This window comes from Hibiscus syriacus, unplaced genomic scaffold (assembly GCF_006381635.1).
Source record: "Hibiscus syriacus cultivar Baekdansim isolate YM2019G1 unplaced genomic scaffold, ASM638163v2 tig00111693_pilon, whole genome shotgun sequence".
In the NCBI taxonomy this organism is placed as follows: Eukaryota; Viridiplantae; Streptophyta; class Magnoliopsida; order Malvales; family Malvaceae; genus Hibiscus; species Hibiscus syriacus.
The window spans coordinates 286,258-308,988 of NW_024063156.1; the positions used below are offsets into that span (position 1 = coordinate 286,258).

At 36.9% G+C, this 22,731-nt stretch overlaps 4 protein-coding genes, 2 non-coding genes and 2 pseudogenes across 8 annotated transcripts; 6 read left to right on the plus strand and 2 right to left on the minus strand.

Annotated features, from left to right (window-relative positions):
- The first annotated feature begins 1,215 nt into the window (after window positions 1–1,215).
- LOC120167796 lies at window positions 1,216–1,302 on the plus strand. Its single transcript, XR_005520074.1, has one exon. It is a non-coding gene; the product is annotated as a small nucleolar RNA Z102/R77 (small nucleolar RNA).
- A 219-nt stretch (window positions 1,303–1,521) lies between these two features.
- Window positions 1,522–1,609, plus strand: LOC120167797. The gene has a single exon (XR_005520076.1). It is a non-coding gene; the product is annotated as a small nucleolar RNA Z102/R77 (small nucleolar RNA).
- A 381-nt stretch (window positions 1,610–1,990) lies between these two features.
- On the minus strand, window positions 1,991–3,014 carry LOC120167757 (1-aminocyclopropane-1-carboxylate oxidase homolog 3-like). Its single transcript, XM_039176675.1, has 4 exons — window positions 2,785–3,014; window positions 2,568–2,705; window positions 2,377–2,449; window positions 1,991–2,245 (listed from the first exon to the last, which is right to left on the minus strand). Exons 1-4 carry the CDS (start codon window positions 3,012–3,014, stop codon window positions 1,991–1,993), a joined length of 696 nt encoding a protein of 231 aa, XP_039032606.1.
- Window positions 3,015–4,034: 1,020 nt separating this feature from the next.
- Window positions 4,035–5,855, plus strand: LOC120167781 (WAT1-related protein At5g07050-like). Of its 3 annotated transcripts, XM_039176686.1 has the most exons (7): window positions 4,036–4,294; window positions 4,376–4,438; window positions 4,539–4,655; window positions 4,738–4,966; window positions 5,044–5,205; window positions 5,286–5,434; window positions 5,522–5,855. In XM_039176686.1, exons 1-7 carry the CDS (start codon window positions 4,107–4,109, stop codon window positions 5,715–5,717), a joined length of 1,104 nt encoding a protein of 367 aa, XP_039032617.1. In that variant the 5' UTR covers window positions 4,036–4,106; the 3' UTR covers window positions 5,718–5,855. The 3 variants fall into 3 exon arrangements, with proteins under 3 accessions (XP_039032618.1, XP_039032619.1, XP_039032617.1); XM_039176687.1 differs by lacking the exon at window positions 4,376–4,438 and having other exon boundaries at window positions 4,035–4,294; XM_039176688.1 differs by lacking the exons at window positions 4,376–4,438; window positions 4,539–4,655 and having other exon boundaries at window positions 4,035–4,294.
- Window positions 5,856–8,421: 2,566 nt separating this feature from the next.
- On the plus strand, window positions 8,422–10,185 carry LOC120167783 (WAT1-related protein At1g43650-like). The gene is made up of 7 exons (XM_039176689.1): window positions 8,422–8,619; window positions 8,729–8,791; window positions 8,884–9,000; window positions 9,099–9,327; window positions 9,409–9,570; window positions 9,662–9,813; window positions 9,889–10,185. Exons 1-7 carry the CDS (start codon window positions 8,423–8,425, stop codon window positions 10,052–10,054), a joined length of 1,086 nt encoding a protein of 361 aa, XP_039032620.1. The 5' UTR covers window position 8,422; the 3' UTR covers window positions 10,055–10,185.
- A 578-nt stretch (window positions 10,186–10,763) lies between these two features.
- Window positions 10,764–12,663, plus strand: LOC120167758 (annotated as a pseudogene).
- A 110-nt stretch (window positions 12,664–12,773) lies between these two features.
- On the minus strand, window positions 12,774–16,645 carry LOC120167780 (CDT1-like protein a, chloroplastic). The gene is made up of 7 exons (XM_039176685.1): window positions 16,255–16,645; window positions 16,053–16,172; window positions 15,676–15,910; window positions 13,789–14,583; window positions 13,356–13,557; window positions 13,182–13,272; window positions 12,774–13,066 (listed from the first exon to the last, which is right to left on the minus strand). The coding sequence occupies exons 1-7, from the start codon at window positions 16,545–16,547 to the stop codon at window positions 13,009–13,011; spliced, it is 1,794 nt and encodes a 597-aa protein (XP_039032616.1). The 5' UTR covers window positions 16,548–16,645; the 3' UTR covers window positions 12,774–13,008.
- A 303-nt stretch (window positions 16,646–16,948) lies between these two features.
- On the plus strand, window positions 16,949–22,699 carry LOC120167679 (annotated as a pseudogene).
- Window positions 22,700–22,731: the final 32 nt, after the last annotated feature.

Genomic DNA, 22,731 nt, shown 5'->3' on the forward strand with positions numbered 1-22,731 from the left:
AAACATATACAACTTTGTAATCATTCCCATACTAATAAAAAAAATCTCAGCATGTGATCATAAAAACAGAACTCCTCAAGTTTAAACCTAGCAAGTATACAAAAATGGGAATTGAAGGGATGCATGCACATCAACGGTTCAGGGGATTCAGAGAAGCATGGAACAGAAAGTGAAATATTGCAAAACAGAGGCAACGTATTTAACTACCTGATATTTCTCCAGCCGCTTCCATATCATTCCTATTTTTAAAGGCTTCACTCAACCTTTCCCATTCACAGCAATCTGATGAAACTCTTAGTGGAAGAAAAAGTTTCAAATTGTTGTGAATGGAAAAAAGGGTAAGTGCAACTATCCGACTTTACCTTAATCTGTACACAGTAGCTTCGCATGCTTTCTCTAAGCATGCTAATCCGTACAAACCTTTTCGCTAATTAAATATGGCATATCAGATCTTGGACCTACATCATAAAACCATCTTAATGAGACTCTTTTGTCATGCATATCTAAAACAAAAAAAATTAAGAAAGTCTTCGCGGAGACACTTCATAGTTATTACTTATTACAAGTTTCGGCAATAACGATTGAATTTGAGATAAAAGTTCGATTTTTACTAAAATTTTTGCTTTAAATTAAAAACCCAGATAGAAATCGCATTCAAAATTGAAAAAAAAGTTGAAAATTTTAAGCTTGTAATAACCAATAGAGATGGATTAAAAGAAGAGTTTAACAAAAATACTTACAAAAGAGATAGGCCGATTGATTATCCACTACGAGAGAGAGAGAGGAACTGAGAATACTAGTAGTAGTGTGGACTCTCAACGAGCTTGAAAGATAGCGCTCGGTCAACAAGAGATGGGACATTGACACTAGTGCTCAGAGTTGAGGGTATTCAGGCCATTCGCTCGGTTTATTGAAGTAGTGAGCTTGGGCCGTAATTTGAAAGGCTGAAAGAATGCTTCCAGGGCTAGAACTAAGTCAACCAGACTGCTAGGGTTTAAAGTTATAGCCTTTAACTTGCAACCTATAAATTCTTCTTTGGTGCTCTTGTTTTAAGTTCGAATTACAGAGGGAGTCCCAACAAGCCGCCTCTGCATAGCTGTTTTGTTTAGCTTTGTGCTGTCTTTTTTTTTCATGCTTATGTTGTTAGCTTTGATTACTATTTCTGATTTTAACACTGCCAAGTATTTTGTGTTGTTTTTTCTTAAAGTGGTCGGAGAATGAGATGATGAACTGAATGTTTCCCTATTGGTTTGATAGCCGTGATGATGGCAGCTATAATGTATTAGCTCTATCTGATCATTCTCTTTACCTTTTCAAATTGATAGTCTTTTTGCTATTTTTTTTAACAAATTTTGAAATTTTGCTATCTTTCTCCCTATTTCAAGATTGTCCTGCTTGCTTTTGGATCCCAAAAATCAAAACAAAACAGAAAAAAACCCTCTCTTTTAAAGTATTATCTACTTTGTTTGCATTGTTAATTTCATTTGTTTGCAACTTTGAAAGTAATTTTAAGTGTTGGGAGAATGAAATGATGACTGTGATATTGTTTCCCTATTGGTTTGATTGCCATAATGATGTCATCTTTAGTATTAGCTCTATCTGATCATTCTCTTAAAATATATGATTTAGCTGATATGTGAAGTAATTTAAGCATGCTGATTTTTTCCCTCCAGATTCCAAGGATTCGCCTTGATTAATCCGGATCGACCCGCGTCTCACACTTGATTTTAGTGACTGAGTCTCCAGCAGTAATTTTCTGCATGCATATTAAGATCTTACTTAAACGATATCAAGCTACTTACCCATTTGAACCAACCCCTATTGATAAGCATGTTGACTTTAATAATTCAATATATGGTTCGAGTAGTTTCAACTCTTAATTTAGTGTGAAATTGATTGGGGCCATGGCATCTAATTAGGCCATCTTATTGTTATCTTAAACTAGGGACAAAATCTTATTTTCCCAAGAAAATTAATCAATTACCATGAATTAGGATTCCAGCTTGAAATGAGATAGGGCAAACCTGCCATCAAGTCCTTTAGACTGATAATGGGTTATATATTCAAAACCAGTAGTTTCTCTGTACTTGGGAGGATTTTCTTCAGACAAAGGCTCTTTTATCGGCCCATATCGCCTCTCACCAACGACAGAACTCGGAAAGAAAAATGTTGGAACCGAAACCCGGGAATCTCGTCCGGCCAGTATCCTATGCTCCACACGTTTGAACTTATCATTGGTGATCAGCTTTTGTCACAAAAAAATGGACATGGTTAACACATTCATGAACAAATATATTAGATTGCTTGTATTTTCTGGCTGTTTTTAGCTATATTAATGAATTTACACTTGGATAGAAAAAGGTGGTCCTGGAATACCTGCATTAGGTCTCCTATATTTGCAATTACAGCTCCTTTAACAGTTGGTACATCCATGATCCACCCACTGATTCTGGTGAAGAACTTGGAGATCACCATTCTCATCTTGTATCAATAATGTCAAGAAATTCGGGTCTGCATGTTTTCTCAAGAAGAATGTCAATTCTGGTTCAGGACAAGCAGGGTAATACGTGCAAGAAATTGTAGCAGATTTTAGGCGCTCGATTTTTTCGAGGAAGTAGGGGGCGAGACCAAGTGCCTCCGAAAGCAATTCAGCTATAGTCTCCTTAAGTTGTGTTATGTGTTTCAGGAACTTGGTTATTGCGTCCCTGTACGTACAAGAATTCTTATGCAGTTTTATTTAATATATTAAGAAGGGAAAGACTTGACTGGCAAAACGTCCCTCACCTGCAAACTTGAGGGAATTGTTCCTTGTCAAGTTGTTCAACGTGATTTAACGCTAAAATGTCCCTCCATTGTGCCACCTCCGATGAACTGAAATATCCGTTGCTGTTGAACCTGACCTTTCTTTCACCATCGAACGAGTACCACGGCGCTTTCGCCTCCGGCATGCGCCGTCCAACATAGTTTCTTGTATGGAAACCGGGATCCCGTTGATCACATGGAAGAAACCCCATGTTTGAGCTGCTTCACGTAAGTTGCCGACTATCTCCGTTCGCTCACCAGTTTCTAAGCCTTTTAAGTCTATTACAGAAACCTGGAGATGACCACTGCAAGTGGTTTCCGATTGTGATTCAATTTGGTCATGTTTTGGATCGATGAAGATTCTGGGGGGACCTTGACAATTCCAGTATCCACAAGCCCTTTCACTCCAGCTTTTGTATCAAGGATAAAGTCATTATTATTTTTTGGATAGTTTGAGGTGATTACAAGATGGTATATGTTCATAATATTTCTTAGTTGTTGATAACATACACAAATCTTACGAACGTAATTACTCAAATCCTGTTTCCTCTAAGGAGAACAACACTCCTTATCACCGAGACTGTTCAATGAGTTCATCAGGTTGGAACCAAGTGTAATCTCAAACGCATTTCATTTGCCACACTAATTCTATTTTACATGCTATAATTTAACATGATGTGATCCAAAAAACTCGGGAGAAATTACGAGTGAGCTTATCATATATGACTTGGATCTTACTAATGTTACTGCCCCACAGCCCCACTGATGCTGATGTTGCTGCAATATATAAAATATCTGGAAAGGTGAACCATTAAAAGTGAAAAGCAAGAATTTCCATTACACAAAATTCTAAAACAAGTTGAATCCGACGCATGAATGCATTGATTGCCGGTGCAGATCTCCTGTTGGCTTATAAACAAATTGAAAAGTTATAAAACACAGCCAAAATGCAGTGTTTGAAAACGACCAATAATCCTCTGCCCCACTTATCTGCGAATCTATAATTTCAACTTATTATTGCACTTAATGGGTGCTACAACTTGCAAAATTATTCCTTTTCTTTGTGGAAATAATAGCTAATCAGAGCAGCTAAAATGATACTGTTTTACACTTTGGTCACAGTCCTTGTGAATTTCAGCATCAGAATCTTAAAGACAGAAGCTTATTTTGTTGTTTTACAAAACACTTATTACTACTTCATTGGCATTATTATGGACACATTTCCTGGTCCATGAACAAGCAAGCCGAAATACGAAAAAAAACATACAGAAAACTTTAATTATCGTTGCAGAAAGCAAGGGGATATGGCATGGACATTCATAGCGAAGTATAAACCTCATCTAATAATGTTTCTAACTCAGATTGGTTATGCAGTTGTGTATTTCTTTACTGAAGCTGCCTTCAGTCGAGGGTTGAATCCGCATATATACGTCGCTTATCGGTTTTGCCTAGCTGCCTGCCTCATGTTTCCTTTTGCCTATGTTCTTGAGAGGTTTGTCATATACAGACACTTCTTTAAACTATGTTGTTCTGGATTACTATAAATTGCATTACAAATTCTTCTGTCTTGCAGAAAATCAAGGCCGAAACTTACGTTTCGACTGTTCTCGGAGTTCTTTTTGCTTTCTCTCATAGGGTAGAGTAAAATATGAATACTCCTCTAATTATGGTTATGCCAATTAGATTTTGAGTCATAATTTTTATATCTAATTTTACCCCCTTGATGATGAAAACAGAAACTGTGCTTCCCTTAACATGCACTTTGCAAGTCTGAAATACACTTCACCAACATTTGTTGCGACTCTATTCAACACTATTCCTTCCTGGACTTTTATAATTGCCATCATACTCAGGTAGAGTGTAAGACTCTATAATCTGTATATGAACATTTAAAAGAGATTTTCGTGAATGATATTCTTCGTGTTCGTGTTGCAGGATGGAGGTTGTTGATGTAAAGAACCCTCGTGGGATAGCTAAGATACTCGGAACCTTAACAGCCTTGGCAGGGGTAACTATCATCACTTTGTACAAAGGACCAGCAGTGCCGAGCTTGTGGTCTGCTCTGGTTCATATAAACAAACCTTCGGTTCATGAGAACTGGGTTAAAGGACCGATTCTAACGGTCGCGAGTTGTATAACATGGGCCATTTGGTACATTCTGCAGGTAATCAATTACCAATGCCAAGTACTAAAATTTTAAAGCACAAAATGAACTAAGGAATTGTCACTCCAAATGTTTAGGCAATTACTTTGAAGAAATATCCGACACAAGTGTCACTAGCAGCATGGATGAACGGCATCGGGGGAGCACAATCGGCAGTCTTGGCAGCTTGCTTGCAGCACAAGGCATCGGCATGGTCGATCAAAATGATGAGTGTTAATTTCTGGTCCATTACATATTCTGTAAGTAATAAAAACAGTTTAAATCCACATTTATTCACAAACCATGTCCTCAGCCTGATATGATGAAAATCGAATGCCAGGGAATATGCTCTGCAATTTTCGTTTGCCTGCAAATTTGGTGCATGAAAGAGAAAGGACCGGTGTTCGTCGCCATGTTTAACTCTCTTCAAACGGTGATGGTGGTGGTTCTAGCATATTTTGTTCTTGGTGAAAGACTATACACAGGCAGGTAATTAAGATGCAAAACACAATGTTCTCACTTTAAAAATTAAAAAAGATCTATAGAGAAACTTCCGACTTATACTTAATCATTCAGCATTGTTGGTGGATTCATGGTTATCATTGGCCTATACCTGCTGTTGTGGGGCAAGAATCGAGAACCGTCTTCAAACAAGAACCAAGAACAGTGTTCTTCACATTGTAATGAGATAATGGTTGCTGATAAGGAGACAACTTCAGTGGGGGAAAGTGGAACCGCCATGGTCCATGGAGCAAATATAAAAATAAAGTAACTTCCGGCAAACGAGGAAGATATGCCATAGAAAATCAACTTGATTTACCTTTTTACTCAGATAGTAATAATCATTAGCTGGGTAGTGTTCCAACTTTTCAATATCATTCTAGTCCATTTTCACGGTAGTTTTGTTGTGCAGAGGGGGAATTTGCTAATTCGTTTTAATCTAAAATGTTATCTTATCTATTCTAAATTAATAATAATTTCAGTTATGATCGAGAATGTTATATTATATGGATTTTAACCTAAAATAATATATTGTCTATTCTAGAAAGTTACACGACCGATTATAGTTTCAGTTACAACTGAGAATATCACATGAGTTTATTGATAATAATTTTTTAAATTACAACCAGAATGGCTATACAATTTACGCGATTTGTAACGGAGAAAAAAAAATGACCCTGCTGTACAATCGGCATTATTCTTGGCACACCACAATTCACATCGAAAGGTGACCTAAAAGCATTGCTAAACATGTTCTGGTGGCTAATCTGCCTGATGTAACAGATTTTGTTTTTCTTTACCATGTTTCGTTGGAGTCGTGTTTATGCATTATAGGCTTTCCCCCATATGTAATGGAAAAGTAGATTACTTGGACTAAAATGTTTTGTCTGTTCCCCAAATTTTCGATCTTTTTTTGTACATATTTGTACTTTTCAACCTGATTTCACGTACAGACAAGTATAATGATCACTAGCTACAAAACTAGGATACCTGATTAATTTTGTTATGCATGTGATAGCTTCCGGATGGCCAAATCTACTTTAGGTCCGGTGGCCGTACATGTTAGTTATATGTATATTATACAAGCTTTAAATCCCCTAGACAAAATTACTTTAAACTCCACACCTAATTGTTGGACAAATGTTAGTTAATATGGGGTAAATAGGTCACTAATGTTTGTATAAGTTTTTGTTTTCATTTCTAGTGTTTGAAAAGTTACATTATGATCGCTAATACTATCGATTCCTCATAAAATGACCACTGTGTCGTCAAATCCCGTTAAAAGCATGACCTTGTACATTAATAAAATAGTAATATCAAGTTTTATCCTTAAATTATTATTAGAGTGGGCATATATATATATATATAGTAAAACCCTTGAACGAGTCTAGTTTATTACTCATTTACACTTTGATTTCTTCATATTTGGTTTTAAAGGCGTTGAAGCTTCAAATTTTGTATCAATGTCACATTTGCTTAACATCAACTAATATTTACATATTAGAGTTTATATACATATGTTGGTTTCACTGTCCTCAGCTATCAACTCAGATACAATTCCACACAATAACACATATGATGGGAACTAGACACCCAATATCACATAATATTAGTTGCATAGGTAGGGAATCTCTATATCACATAGCATCGATAATGATCCCCTCCACACGAGTATATGTGGATACCCAATCTCACTAGCATCGAATATAACGATGAAAATTCGATTTCACGTAGCCTTGATAATAATTCCCACTAAAGTCTCGAGATGAGGTTGTCGATTTCACATAACATCGGATTAAGCATGTAAAACAATACAACACACATTTAGGCTCGTAACCTCATAATCATATTTACCACATTAACCACACATAGGCCACAACACTATTATTGATTCATAACGATCGAGTAGGGACATTTTCTCTCACTTCAGACAAAATCTTATTTTCACATCTAGAATAGATTGAGGAATTGTCTTTCAAATGGAGACTCGTGCAATACGACCACAAGTGGGGCAACAAGAGGAGCCATATATGCCCTCGGGATAGCATCTACAATCTCTAGGGATGTAGTGGTCAGATCCCTGTAAAATGGTTGTCTCTTTAACCCCTACATCAATCGAAACCTCACGATCTTTGGTGTTCGATACGGACTCATTACTCACGTTATTAGGTTGAGAGGCATGACTTTCAACCATTCCTTCTGGACTACACTCAGAATCATCGACCATCACAATTTTTCTATACAAATATACAATAAAGGAGAGGAAGCATCATCATAATGTTAAGCTTAAGGAGTACACTTCACAACCTAGGGGAACATATTTATTGTCACCTCACTATGATTGACCAACTTTTCCTAGGACCGACTGAGCCTAAACTTTGATACCACTATAATGTAACACTCCAAATCTGATTATTGTATAATAGGTCTAAAGTGTCATGTTGAGCTACGAAATAACCGTAAAATTTCAAATCTTTTCTTTTCAAATGTAAACTCGTTTCATAACTTAAACATTTAAAACAATTCAAATAGTTTGAGGGGTTAGACATTTGTATTTCTTAGATATGATTGGAGAGTTAGACATCGTATCCAGGTTGCTAAATCGAAATACACTCGAGAGGTTAGATTTTCCATCCATCCAATTACATATTTTTAAATATTCAACTTTCTTTTAATTTTTTAATTTTAATTATTATTCTTAAATGTGCCCTTTTATTTTATGGAGACATCTGAGAATTTTTTATTTCCAGTCCCTGTACGTCTTATTTGGATGTTCAATCAATTCACCGTAAGAGTTAAAACAATCCAAACTTTCCCATATTTATCAAATATGTATATTATGTATCCCAAAGGTATCTATGTATGGTGAAAAAGAATTTTATATCGTTTTCAGAAATAGTAACAAGATGCCTTACCCGCTTTGTATATAAGCCAAGAGAAATAGGCGAAAGGATATAGTTACACAAGCAAAAAGATATGGCATACACATTGATGGCCAACTTTACAAGATACAGGCATCATCTAAGCATGGTTCTAGTCCAAATTCTGTCCGCAATTGTGTATTTCATTACAGAAGCTGCCTTCAATGAAGGGCTAAACACTTATGTCTACGTCAGTTATCGATTTATCCTCGCCGGCTTGTTGATGTTTCCGGTCGCTTATTTCATAGAAAGGTTCGGCACAAACGCAGAATGAAACTAGGATCTCTTAGCTTAATCTTTTTAATTAGCAAGGGAAGATTCACTGCCTAATTTGTTCAACTTTTTTTTTTTGTGTCTGCAGAAAATCCAGACCAAAGATGACATTAGTAATGTTTTTGGAGATATTTGTGGTTTCTCTCTTCGGGTAGGCAATATATAGCTACACTTTTGACTTGAATTAATGCTAATGAAAATTCAAAAGGATTTTGTTCATATTTCTCCCTCACCATAAAACAGGATATGTTTAACCTTCATCATGTTCTTCATAAGTATGAGATGCACTTCTCCGACATTCGTCTCGGCCGTGTACAACACCGTGTCGTCTTTGACGTTTTTGATCGCCATCTTGTTCAGGTTCGAGACGAGGAATCTATTAAGTATTCCTTAAAAGTTTATGAACATATTAAGGACGTTTCATGAACAATATTGTTCTGTTCATGATCTTGATGCAGGATGGAGGTTGTTGATGTAAGGAGTCATCGTGGGATGGCGAAAGTCCTTGGAACCTTAATATCATTAGTTGGGGTCACCATCATCACTTTATACAAAGGACCAGCACTGCAAAATATGTGGGGCACTCCAATTCACATGAAAAGACTTTCTATTCATGAAAATTGGATTAAAGGGTCAATCCTTACAATTGCTAGCTGCATAACCTTGTCTTCATGGTACATTATGCAGGTAAACCTAAAATTTGGTTTTTATAGTTCTCTGTCAACTTTTATGTTAGTGTATTTTTTAAAAGCACGCAATCCTTCGCAGACATTTACCATGAGGAAATATCCAGCAGAACTGTCACTTACAGCATGGATTAGCTTCATCGGGGGAGCACAATCGGCTGTTTTCACGGTGTCAGTACAACATAAACCGGGTGTTTGGTTTATCAACATGCTGGGAATCGATTTCTGGGCCATTACTTATTGTGTAAGTAACTTCATATGTCATACCATATCTGTTTTGTTTTGTTTTTTTCAAAAACAAGTACCAAGCTCTAGTAGGAAGAAAAATATTGCAGGGAATCATAGGATCCGGTCTCCTCATCTTCATTCAGTTGTGGTGCATGAAGGAGAAAGGACCAGTCTTTGTGTCCATGTTTAATCCTCTTCAAACGGTCGTAGTTGCAGTTCTAGCATACTTCGTCTTCGGTGAAAAACTGTATGCGGGCAGGTAAGAAGTGAAAAATTCGAAATGTCGAAGCAAATCACTGCTATGGATCATATGCTCATCAGTTTTTTGTTTCAGCATACTAGGTGGAGTCACTGTTATCATCGGCTTATACTTGCTGTTATGGGGCAAAGAAAAAGATGAATCTTACACCGAGAGCCGAGAGCTGCCGTCGTCGCATTCCGTGGAGTTGAAGGTAACCAACAAGGAGGAGATAGCTTCAGCACTAAAAGTGGAACCATGAAGGAACATCAGAGAATATATCAGAATTGGCGTTTAGGAGAATAAAAATTGATTTTTCAATGATGGATCGCAAAATTGTATAGGAATTACTATTCTGTGGGGTTGAGTCTGTCAACAAAATCTGTAAACCAATCAATTTCTGCTAAAAATGAACGGTATTTAACTTATTAATCTACTTCTCCAACTTGCTAAAAATCATCCAGATATTCCTTCACTTGCCTACGCAAAAATGATTCTTGAACAATAAAAAACTTATCTTTGCAAGATGAGATATCTCATATAGCTATGAACAGATGATGCTAAGATGCTGTGTGTCTCTTGTCCAGTCAATTTCAATGGAGTTTAGGGTCAAAATCCCTGCATTCAGTACGGATGGGAAATAAATTATGGTACGCTCATTAAACAAGTTGTTTGATTTATTCTCCATACAACAAGATTCCAAGCTTTTGACAATATTCGGCTAGGCTGAAAAGTAGTAAAAAAAATCCTGAATATGTTTAGTCAAGGGACATATATGCTCTTTTCAATATTCTCCATTCCACTTTTGTGCGGTCTGCTGTAAGTTTTCTGCATCAGAAATTTCATAGATCATAAGAACATGATGCCTCGCCATACCGAGACCCGCCTCTAATCCAGCAAAGTATTGTCCATTTCGACTCAAAAACCTCGAAAGTATGAAAATATCAAGGAGGGTGATATTTGCAATATATATGCCACACCTGAGCATGGTTCTAGCACAGATAAGTTATACAATTCTGTATTTCATAGTGGAAGCTTCATTCAATCAGGGGCTAAATCCCCATGTTTATATTACTTACCGGTACATCATCCCCCGGCTTGGCGATGTCTCCTTTCGCATATTTCATCAAAGGTTGATCCGAAATGTTCCTGTACAGTTGTTATTGTTATTTATAGGATGGTTGTGGGTTGCCTAACTGATGCCTTTCTTTATTCTGCAGAAAATCAAGGCCAAAGATGACACTTGCGCTGTATTTGGAGATATTTTTGCTGTCTCTCATAGGGTAAGATAAAGAGTAGTAGGCAGTACATATTCCAAAAGCTTGAATTTTCACCATAAATTTAGTTCTTATTCCTTTAATGGAAAGACAGAGTCGGGTTAACGATTAACATGTACTTTGCAAGCTTGAGGTACACTTCTCCAACATTCGTTGCATCTGCGGTCAACACTGTTTCTTCTTTAACCTTCGTCGTAGCCATCATTCTCAGGTTGATTGATGTTTGATAAGACTGGTGATTCCAAATGAACCATTTTTCTGGGGTTTTTTAACATGAAAATATCTTATTTGCTGCATGAATAGGATGGAGGTTGTCGATGATTGGCTAAATTTGCAGGGACTTTAACGTCATTGGCGGGGGTCAGCATTATCACTTTGTACAAAGGATCTGAATTTCGAAGCTTGTGGGCTGCTCCGGTTCACCTAAAAAGGGTATCTTCTGTTCAGGAGAATTGGGTTAAAGGTTCGATCTTGACTGTTGCTAGCTGTATATCACTTAAACTGGTTTTCACTCGGTTCTTATTTGCCCAGAAAAAAAAAAGTTGGATTGCAAATGAAAATGACAGGTCTACAATAACTTTTTTTTAATAATCAATGATAAATTATTAATACAAGTAATACAATTTTATTATTTTCATAAAATTTAATTTAGCAATAAATGATATTCTTAATATTGCTTTGAAAAAGGTCTTATATTTCTATTTTAACAATGAATGTATCGATTATAATATAAAATACCTAAAATTAAATGTTTCATATTATAAAATACTAATATAAATTATTATTATAATATTTTAAAATATTTTAAAATATTTTTATGATTAATGTAATATCAATATTAAAATGATACTTTTAAATAATATTATTAACATTTAAATTTCATCAAATTATATGTTTAAACTTATATTATTAACAATCAAGTGAATCTTGGAAACAATATTGTTAGGAGAAGAAATCATAAACATCAAACATGAATAGTAAAATAGATATAAGAAGAAGAAAAAATAAACTTGTTACATCAAAATGTGAACTTTGTAGGCAGTTGCTTTGAAGAAATATCCTGCTCAACTGTCACTAAGGCGCTGGATCAACTGTATGGGGGCCGTGCAATCTGCTGTGTACGCAGTGTTTGTAGAGCGCAGACCGACAGCATGGTTGATCAAGATGTTAAGTATCCAATTCTGGGCCGTTACATATTCTGTATGCTGTGATATATTTGTCTTCCTCCAGTTATGGTGCAATAAAAAGAAAGGGCCAGTCTTTGTCAGTGTTTAGTCCCCTTTCAACAGTTATGGTTGCTTTCTCTGCATACTTTATTGTGGGTGAAAAACTACACGTCGGCAGGTAAAAACATGACTTACCACCAAATCGTCATATTATCTCTAGAAAGCACTTATTCTTTTCTTTTTTTTTACCATTCAACATCCTGGGAGGAGCCATTGCCATCATCGGTTTATACTTGCTACTGTGGGGAAAGGAAAAAGATCAGACAGACATCAAGAATCAAGACCAACAGCAATCTTCTTCACATTGTCATGTTGTGGTAAAGGTGCCAGAGGAGGGTTCGAATTCGCGGGAAGCGGAAGTACCCTAAAAACAAGCCCGTATTTATTCGAATGAAAGAACTTGAATCATCTCAAATAATTAGCTGGCTGGAAAATAACACACTGGCACCTCATTTCCGTTTTATTGCTAATTTGGTAGATTGCAACACAGTTCAAAAGGAGTCAAGGGAAGCGCTTATATTAACATGGCGGATCAGAGTCAATAGTAGCTTTCATCTTAGCATCACATACCATTTAAATACATAAATATGGTTATACATGCATCTATTTTGTTTACAAAAACTGAACCTTGACATAAACTTCAAAGTTCAAACTCCAGGTGTCGCTATGAATAATTTAATGAAACAGGGCGCTGATTATTACTCATTTTCAACCTATTTTGCCTCTTGGAGACGTTTTCGAATTGACTCTGCGCTTGACACTTTATTGATGCTGCAAATAATTGGCAAATACCAATTAGAAGAATTTTCTTAAAAACTCTACATGTTTCTAATAAAACATTTTATGTGCTGAATGCCAAATGAGAGTAAAAAAAATTGAGACTCACCAAACAAGTAAATCCCCAGCAGAGGCCATCTTTTCATATATCCATTCTGGAGCCAGCTCTTGCAACAGTTTTAACTGTTCTTCAACTTCTCCTGTGAAAGCAGTTCTGCTAATGTTTTCGTTATCCACCAAACTAAATATAATGAGGTGCTAACTGTTTAGCAAAAAGGCTTACCTCTATCAGCAATATCACAATGGCCAGCAATTAGTTTGTGCATTAGCTCCTCTTTGGTAATAACCGAGCGCTTTATGGACTGGAATAGATAATGGACCATGTTGAAGAGCTTAGGCAGGCAGGCAATCATTCGTTGTCGTCTCTTTGCTTGTGAGATTGCTGGATCTCGCTCTTCCATTGCTTTCCTCTCTTTCTCCTTTATCTGCAAGGATAATAAAGGGTTACCTATGCATTTTACTCGTGCAATCAAGGCCAAACCCTTACAATTCCATAACTGACTTTATGCTAAATGATGCCGATAAATCTTACGAGTAAGACTGTTGGGAATATTCGGATAGGAAAGGCGGATAGGCACATTTTCAGATGGATTTAGTTACTAAACTATGCAGAATTCATGATCTAGAAAAGATGGTGGCAAAAAGCAAGGGCTTACTGAATTCCGAAGGCTTTCAGGCAAAATAGAAAGAACATCATCTTCATCATTATCAACTGGTTTGCCTGCCATCTCATGCACTTCATCAACAATCTTCTCTTCCTTCATAGGGGCGTCAAATTTCAAGGACCTAGTTCGTGGTGGTCTGCGTACCAACTTGTTTGATGAAGTAGCAGAAACCTCATCTGGGCTCATGTAACATCTCTTCTGTGGTTGTAGAGTAGGTGTGGCAGTCATTAGCCTCGCAGGAGTTGAAGCGAATTTCACAGGAGTAGACTGAATACTGCCAGTTTTCATGGGGGACTCATCTGCAGTTTTCAACGGATTTAACTCTTTGACTGGAGTTGCAGGGAGGCAATTTTTGGGATGTGTTTCACTGGTAGTTGGTTTAGATAAAAACTTAGTTGGGGATGGTGTTGGAACAAAGGCAGTGTCACCACTGGAGGCAACTCTGTCAGCATGCATCTCTGGAACGTGAAAATTTGAACATTTTTGCACAGTTTCCTGAGCCTTGCTTGAGTTTTTCAGGGAAAAGCACTTTCTAAACGATCTAGATACATGTGATGCTACCACAGGTAGCTGGTCATTAACTTCACCAGGTGAAGTCTGGAGAGCTAGCTTCGAATTGGATTTTTTCCCATTGGATGGCGGCTGTGGTTTTACTTCCTCTTGAAAAACTTCACCTTGAACTGCTGACGCATCAGATGACAAAGGTCCTTTGATCATTTTCAGTTGCAAATTCTGCTTTGACCGATTGAATGGCTCTGGTAGATCTTCTTCTGGAATTTCATCACACTAGAAGCACAATAATTGAAGTCAACACAATATGGTACTTTTAAGAAAATAGTAAGAACATCATTAGGTAAGTTTTACCTTCCAGAGCACTAGAAATATATTTTTTATAGGAATAGTAGGTCTCATTAAAAACCTCCTTCTTAGTAGTCCTTTACCATGAGGTTAGAACGACTAGCGAAAGGAAAAGTATCTGAATATATTGATAATAAATAGATTACAAAAGACTTAAACCACTCCTTGTAGATACATAAAACTTAACCACACTCTAATAACCACACTCTAATAAGCACTAGAAATATATAAAAGAATATATTTCATCACTTCTCAAAAAATGTAGGCCTTCTAACAAGGTCACTGTATGTTTGCTTTAATTTAGACCTATTGTGAATATATTAAATGGTTATTGCTGAATAGAATTAGTCATTAGACTTTACTGATTATGGGTTTTCACTTCCAAATAAAGGTAAAAGCCTTCATCAGGGATGAATGAGATAAGACTTGTTACATTGTAATTAGGTGGCAATGCTACAAATGAAGGCAGGTGCTGAACTTTATCATGTAAATTTAGCCACCAGAACTCTAGAACGAAGCATCAAATTTTCATACCTAAGGCTCAAAAACTGATGGACAATATGTATTTGACATAACTAAAACTGTAATTCGATCAGGGACTTATTAGAACCAGCCATTGGACTTCATCAATTAAAGGTTTTTATGCCTCACAAACCAGTTTCTGGCAGTTCTAAATTAACAGCTTCATCATTTTGTGGTAATTTACGTTTTCTAATTAAAAGCACTTAGGGAATTTTAAGATCCAGACTGCTTATTTAAGCAGTTTTTTGTTTGCTAAGTTTCAAAAGGTAAGATTTGTAACAAAATGACAAGGCATGTTGGTTTCAATTTAAGGGCTATTACTCGCAGCTGCTTAGTGTCAATCCTCTACCTTCAACTGAGAGCAACCAACCAGAATTTCGGAACTAAAACCAAAACTAATGCTCCATACTTTCAGCATTGTCAATTGATATATTCGATGCATATCAGCAAACTAATTCTATGAAAAATCAAAGATTACTACTAAGCCAAAAATAATACCTCAGGGTGCGCCTTGCTATAGTCCACAAGCCGAGCTCGAAAAACCTTCCTTAACTTCTGATTCTTAGTCTCAGATTTTGAGTTGTCTCCAAAGTCAATCGCATCCAGAATGATGCTAACGTGGAGATCAGGTTTCATGCAACTAGTCATCTCATCAAACACAAGCACTCTTTTTATCTCAATCGCCTCCGGTAAAATATGCTTCAATTGGGCCAAGTGACCGTATGAAAACCTCCTATAAAACAACACCAAAACACAAAAGATAATACACAAATAAAACAAACAGCACAGAACTTAAAAAAGAAGAAAAAAAAGAAACCTATTAACTTAAAAACAAACAGCACAAAAGATAATTCACATGATTAAGGTGAAATTACCTATCAGTTAAACACTCTATTTTGGGGCTGATATTAGTAATAGTCGGCATTGGCCCCTTCGATCTTAGAAGCCGGATTGCAGAATCTAAGCTATTGTAAAACTCGCACAATATCTCGTACCTGTTCCAAAAAAACTTCAATCAATAACAACATAAAAAAAAGATATAGAATAAACTAGGGTCAGTATGACAAGCGGGCTTACTTTTCAGGGAGTTTATCGGGACGGCCACTGGAGGCTTTGGGTGGAGGAGATTCGGCGGGACAGGACAAGATCTGTTTTCGGGCCGACTTGATCTGGTCGGTCGGAGCATTGGATCGGGTCTGAGCCACTTGCCGGATCTCCTTGATAGAGAGGGCGACACCACGGTTCCGAGCACGGTTGGGGAGATGGGAGGAGTGCTTTTCTGGGGTTTTGGAAACGGGCGATTTCAAGGTCAGGCTCCGAGAAGCTTTGGATTTCAAAGGGGTTGATTTGAGAGAATCTGAGGAATCCATAGTTGAGAATTTACAGAGGATACAGTAAACAGGCGGAATAACGGAAGGGGCTTTAGATACGGCAGAGGAAGAAAGGGTGGGAGTATATAAGAGGGTTTTTTTCCTGGCGGGAAGGAACAGCTATATACACTTGACACGTGTATTCCCGCCAAATTGGTCCGTTTCGTCCGCGGATTCTTTCAGGGTTTGTTTGGAGAGTAGCGCAAACGGTTATGTTTTTTTTAATAGGGATATGATATTCCAATTCGACGCCGGTTTTCATTTATTAAAAATAGGCCCAATATGACCCAAATGAAATTAAAAGAGAGTTCCAACCCATTGGTCTTTACGTTCCAAAACAAAATTGGAAATAAATAAACTAGAAACAAGTTGCAGGCCAAGATTTTTGCCAGTGTACAAAAGTATTGGCTATCACCGAAACAAGAAAACGAAGACAAAAAGTCCTTTTACCTTCCTTCCTTCGGCTGCTCAAACAAATAACAAGAGGTATTACTCACCTTCACGTTTCCTTCATTCATTTTTAATTTTCAAAGAGAAGAAGAAGAAGAAGAGAAGCCCAAAGACACCCTTTTCTTTAACTTCTTAAATTGATTAACTTTGTAATTTTGAAAACGAATTTCTCAAAAATCAAATCTTTTGTTCTATTTCTTTCTCTTGGAGTCCTCTGGTGACTGTCAAGCTTCTGTTTTTTGTGGAATAATCTTTAGTGGGGGTTATAAGAGCTGCTCGTTGGTGGGTCGGAGGTAAATTCAATTACTTTTGTTTTTACTTATTTTCGTGAACGGATAATCTTGGCGTGATATTTGGTTCAACTTCTTTCTTTTTTTCTTCTGCGGAATTTATATGGATATGATTTGGGTTAACTTCGTCTTTTAAGCCGTTTTTTCAATCATATTTGACTTAAAATCCTCCAAGAATTACCTTCTTTCTTAGCATGCATAGAACTTTATTTGCCAAGAATGAGCACATATTCATTTATTTATGTTTTATGGTTTATTTATAATGGTTGTGCATGTAGCCGCTACTATTTGTGTTCAGGATCGCAATTAAGTTTCTTGGATCAAACTGCTGTAATTTGTAGCTTGTTGCCAGCTGGTTCTTCCAAGTGAAGATCGTAGTTTTGTTCCAACTTATGATTTACAGGTATTTGAACTTAGTTAATTACTGTAAGGATTGGGACAAATCTTTTTTGCTGATTTGTTTCTTCCATGTCTTGTTTTATTTGTTGTTTCATTAGTTGAAATTTATATTAAAATGATGTGTATTAAGTTTTGTGCACCTCATAATGTTGTATAGTCGTTTTGATGTACATTTTAATGGATTAGCTTTTGTTTTTCTTGTATCCCCCAACCCTCCCCACGCACACACACACATTATGTGCATGTGATCATGTGCATTCTTACTGTGTATATGAATTTGTATGATTTTCTTGTTATTGACAGAATTTTGCCATAAACATTTGAGTTTTGGGATGGACTGGCTGTTTTTCCCTGCCATCAAGATTTACAAATGATGATCGGTGGGCAAAAGGCTGCAAATTCTCTTGGCATATTTAAGTGGAGATGGGGTGGTGAATCCTCTTTGACAACAGGCTTACTGGGTGATGTGCCTCCTGAAATTGAGTTATCTAGCTATGGGAGAGTACCACCAAGTCCCAGTAGTGAGAGCCCTTCAGGGCTTCTTAATGGTGAGACTCTGAATGTGGAACCAATTGCTGACTTGGACTTGTTCTTTGAACGGCTCTATAGCTACTATTGTGAGAAAGGCCTTTGGTGCATCATTATTAAATGGATAGTTGAACTTCTGAGCCTTGGCTTTACCATATGCTTCTCGGGGTTTTTCTTATTGTTTGTTGATTGGAATGGTCTCCGAAATGCAAAGTGTGGGATGGATGCATTTGAGTCCGGAAGTAAGCAATGTGATCTTTCTGAGGAAGCTCTTCACCAACACCCATTAACCCCTTTAACACTTTCAAAAGCAATTATTGTTGGATATTTGGGACTATTTTCCATCTATTGGGTATTCTGTTTCTCGAGGTTTTTTGCACAATTGAAGGATACTCTAGGAATACGTTATTTTTATTATAACAGGTAAGTTTATATTTAATAAGTTACAAGATACGTTGGAAGTTTTAGTTTTGCATTCTGTACATTAGCAGTATCTTATAAATGTCTAAAGACTATTATTATATTTTAAAATTATATTTTGCAGTCTCCAAGTTACTGACAATGAAATTCAAACAATGCCATGGGCAACAATCCTCGAAAGGGTTGTCCGATTACAAATCTCACAGCAACTCTGTGTGGTCAAGGATCTTACTGCTCATGATGTGGTTATGCGATTGATGCGGAAGGAGAACTACTTGATTGGAATGCTTAATAAAGGAGTTCTTGCTTTTCCTATCTCAACCTGGGTTCCGGGTGCTGGTCCAACTGTCAAATTCGGCCTTGGTGGAATGCAACATCGTCTAATACTAACAAAGACACTTGAATGGACCTTAAATTGGTGTATACTGCAGAGCATGTTTGACCGGTATGTCTAATTTTCGATGGGCATTTGACTTTCTGCTTTGTGTGTGCTTCCCCTCGTAATTGTTGTAAAAAATATGGTTCCCACATGTATATTTTGCAAACTGATCTTTGGAAGTGTCATGATTTTCTAGTATCAGACTAATAATAAAATTACTTATTTCTTCATCTTTTAGTGCATAATATTTCATTTTCAATAATATTATACAATCCTTTTTCTGCAAAGAGGCATATCAAAATGCATTTTTGGCGTTGAGAGGGGCTGTTGTGGATATCTCTGAGTAAATGGCCCGTGTCTATGTGACTTTGACATTTTTTTAGTCAATGAATGATGTATTTTCTCTTTGCATCATCCTGTACATGGTTTCAGCATTAATAGCTGATTTTGGTACTGTAATTTTAAGAAACACTTATACTTCTCATTTTTCCTACAAAGTCTTTAACATCTGGTAGTTCTGGGTTTTTAATGGTTTAACCGATCCATTTTCTTTCTATGTTTAGGGAGACACAAATTTATGAAGTACTTCAAGTTCCAAAATGTTACTTGGAAATTAACATTGACAAAGATTGTGGTTTTGTTGATCTTTGTGGCTAAAATGATTTGCTATTAGTTTTTCTTTTTTGAAGAAAAGAAATAAAAAACTACTAAAATTTCGGGGTTTATGACCAACTTTTGGTATGCTTTTCCTTTTTACAGAAACTTCTGTGTTAGAAGGGACTTCATTTCTAATCCTAGAACATTGAAGAAGAGGCTCATGGTTGTCGGGCTTGCTATGCTTCTTCTCTCCCCGTTCCTTGTCATATTCATGCTGGTTTTTCTCTTCTTAAGACATGCTGAACAATTCTATAATCACCCAAGCACAGCTTCATCCCGGAGATGGTCAAATTTGGCAAAGTGGATGTTTAGGGAATTCAATGAGGTATCATCATCCCCCCTTCTAAGGATTGATCCACTACCTAACCTCGCAAGTTTGCTATTACGAATTAGAACTCTCAAGTGTTAGTCATTTGTTTGAAGTTACATTCTTTTATTTTTGGTTTAAAACCTACTGTGAAAAATAAATTATTACAATTGTTTCTTCAATTTGATATTTTTCACTTCTAGATTCTCTTGTTTTCACGTACTGTAATGCTGTATTTTTGCATATGCTGTTGCCTTTAACTTACAGGTTGACCATTTATTCAAACATCGGATTAATAGCAGTGTAATACATGCTTCTGAGTACCTAAAGCAATTCCCCTCACCAATTATTTCTATTGTCGCAAAGTTTATCTCATTTGTATCTGGCGGCTTTGCTGCTGTCTTGATCATCATTGCCTTTCTGGAAGAATCTGTGTTAGAGGGCCATGTAATGTTTTTGAACCTCCATCTTTGCAGAGTCTTCTATTTTTCTTTGTGTTTCATTTTAGTTACTTCTTTTTTGTTTTTGAATGTATAGATATTTGGTCGGAACTTGTTTTGGTATGCAGCTGTTCTTGGAACCATAACAGCTATTAGCCGGGCTGCTGTTACAGATGAACTTTTGGTCCTTGATCCACAAGGAGCAATGTCTATGGTGGTGCAGCATACACATTATATGCCAAAGAGATGGCGTGATAAAGAAAATACTGAAACAGTCCGAATAGAGTTTGAAAGTCTATTTCAGGTAATCCGCTCATGGTTCCTATTGTTGTTTAACCAGTAATATAGGAGTTTGCAACTCTAGGAATTCTTAAGGATTTTCAAATAACAAAATATAATTCTTCTGACTAATTTGCTGCACCAATTGCTGGCAACCATAATTCCTTGGCTCGCTATAATTTCTCTGGGCAGTGTTATTTGATAAGTGTTTTGGTTCTTTTTCTCTTTACTTCAGACTTTTTGAATTACTTTTTTACTCAGTTTACTTTTCTTCTTTTTATGTTGTGACGCAGTATACTGGAATAATGTTACTGGAGGAGATGGCCTCAATTTTCCTCACTCCATTCTTGCTTCTATTTGTTGTGCCAAGGGTTTTCTTTTTCGACATTATTTCTATTGTTGTCTTATACCTGACATCTTAGTTTTAGAACTAAATGCTGTGTTTATTTTGCAGCGTGTGGATGACATTTTGCAGTTCATTGCTGATTTTACAGTCGATGTTGAAGGTGTTGGTCACGTTTGCAGGTAGAGTGATTTTTTTTAGGCACCAGTTTGTTACTAGCTAATTCATGTGCAAATCAATTGAGATAATGTGTCGAATTATTCATTGTCTGCAGTTTTAGTGTCTTTGATTTCCAAAACCATGGAAATAGTAATTATGGCGCTCCACACAATGTGCCTCGTGATCGGAGGAGCTCCCAGGGGAAAATGGAGAAATCATTCTTGAGGTATGATTAAGTAAATTGAATTTCTGTACTTGCTCTGTCCTAACCTGCACATATTTTGCTTGGTGAATACTTTTTGGGAAATCCAAAATCACCTTAAATCTATTATTAGTATTCTATGTGATAAAAGCTGACAGCAACCTTTGAATATGAATGCTTACAATTATTTCTTGGCCGATTGCTTCGAATGCCTTCCTATCCTTCTAGAGTTATTGTCCTCAAATCTTTCATAATTTCTTTTTCTGTTGCTTTAAAGTTCAGTTTTGTGATTATTCATGGTTATTCTCCACTTTGTTTTGTGTTAGCGTATAACTTCATTTCGATTGCGATTGCAGTTTCCAGAGTAGCTACCCTTCATGGGAACCAGATGCTCAGGGCAAGCAATTTCTGTCAAATATTAGAACTTTCAGGGAGCAAATGTTGCAAGTGCAGGGAGCTAGGCATGGTGCATATTCTTCAGGTAGATTGTGGCGAGGTAGCCCGCTTAGAGCTTACAGTGATAGAAACGGCCTTTTATCGATGGAAACACAGCAGAACATTCCTGGCACAGGCTACAATATGGGTTCTTTATGGCTGCTTGATACTGATCAAAAGATTCACCCGTATCTTCTAGATTGGATTATACCTCCCGAGCACACCATGTGTCCGGTTATAGGAGAGACACCGTAACAAGGCCATTAGAACCAGCTGAGCCACAGCATGGGAATTATCGGGTTCCATTCAACACAACACATAATGAAGCAAGAGACGAAGATTACCGGCCACATCTCTTTGATGATGGGTCACGGTCGCATCTTGAAGCTTCGACGTCAGCCCCTTTCTTCTGTGAGAGTGTACTTCAGCATCAAGATACAAATGAAACGGTACACCAAACACGTAGCTGTTGGTGGCTTAGAAGCGGTTTGCCGGGTGCAGAACCCCAAACTAGTTTTCTTGAGCCTCCAGATTGCAATCACTATTTTTCTTCAAACCACCCTTATGATAACTTCTCCGAGAGAAGTGTAGAAGAGCACGATCAATTCCTCGATTGGAGGGATTCTAGGAGGTTATCCCGGACGACTTATTTGGACAATCTTGAAGCCGGAGAGGATGTAAGTCTTCATTTTGATGATATTTACAGTGGACCTCCTGAAACCCCCACTCTAAATTTAAGGCCCCCAAGCATCAATTGATCCATATAAAGAAAGTCTGTATTCTTTGATGTATATAGATTCATTGTGAGGTTAGTTCTAGAAAGGCCTCAGCTCAAGATTTAGAAGGAGCATGCTAAGACGATTCACTGTTAGCTTTGTGTTTTGTGTATAAACAAA

Coding starts and splice junctions, on each gene's coding strand:
- LOC120167780 (XM_039176685.1), bottom strand. CDS start 16,547: ATGGATTCCTCAGATTCTCTCAAATCAACCCCTTTGAAATCCAAAGCT. Junction 14,584..15,675: donor ATAGCAAGGCGCACCCTGAG/GTATTATTTTTG, acceptor TTGTGCTTCTAG/TGTGATGAAATTCCAGAAGA. Junction 13,558..13,788: donor CTGAAAGCCTTCGGAATTCA/GTAAGCCCTTGC, acceptor TTATCCTTGCAG/ATAAAGGAGAAAGAGAGGAA.
- LOC120167781 (XM_039176686.1), top strand. CDS start 4,107: ATGGCATGGACATTCATAGCGAAGTATAAACCTCATCTAATAATGTTT. Junction 4,439..4,538: donor TTTTTGCTTTCTCTCATAGG/GTAGAGTAAAAT, acceptor TGATGAAAACAG/AAACTGTGCTTCCCTTAACA. Junction 5,435..5,521: donor GAAAGACTATACACAGGCAG/GTAATTAAGATG, acceptor TTAATCATTCAG/CATTGTTGGTGGATTCATGG.
- LOC120167757 (XM_039176675.1), bottom strand. CDS start 3,014: ATGGGGTTTCTTCCATGTGATCAACGGGATCCCGGTTTCCATACAAGA. Junction 2,706..2,784: donor CAATTCCCTCAAGTTTGCAG/GTGAGGGACGTT, acceptor TTGTACGTACAG/GGACGCAATAACCAAGTTCC. Junction 2,246..2,376: donor ATATAGGAGACCTAATGCAG/GTATTCCAGGAC, acceptor TTGTGACAAAAG/CTGATCACCAATGATAAGTT.
- LOC120167783 (XM_039176689.1), top strand. CDS start 8,423: ATGGCATACACATTGATGGCCAACTTTACAAGATACAGGCATCATCTA. Junction 8,792..8,883: donor TTTGTGGTTTCTCTCTTCGG/GTAGGCAATATA, acceptor ACCATAAAACAG/GATATGTTTAACCTTCATCA. Junction 9,571..9,661: donor TCTGGGCCATTACTTATTGT/GTAAGTAACTTC, acceptor AAAATATTGCAG/GGAATCATAGGATCCGGTCT.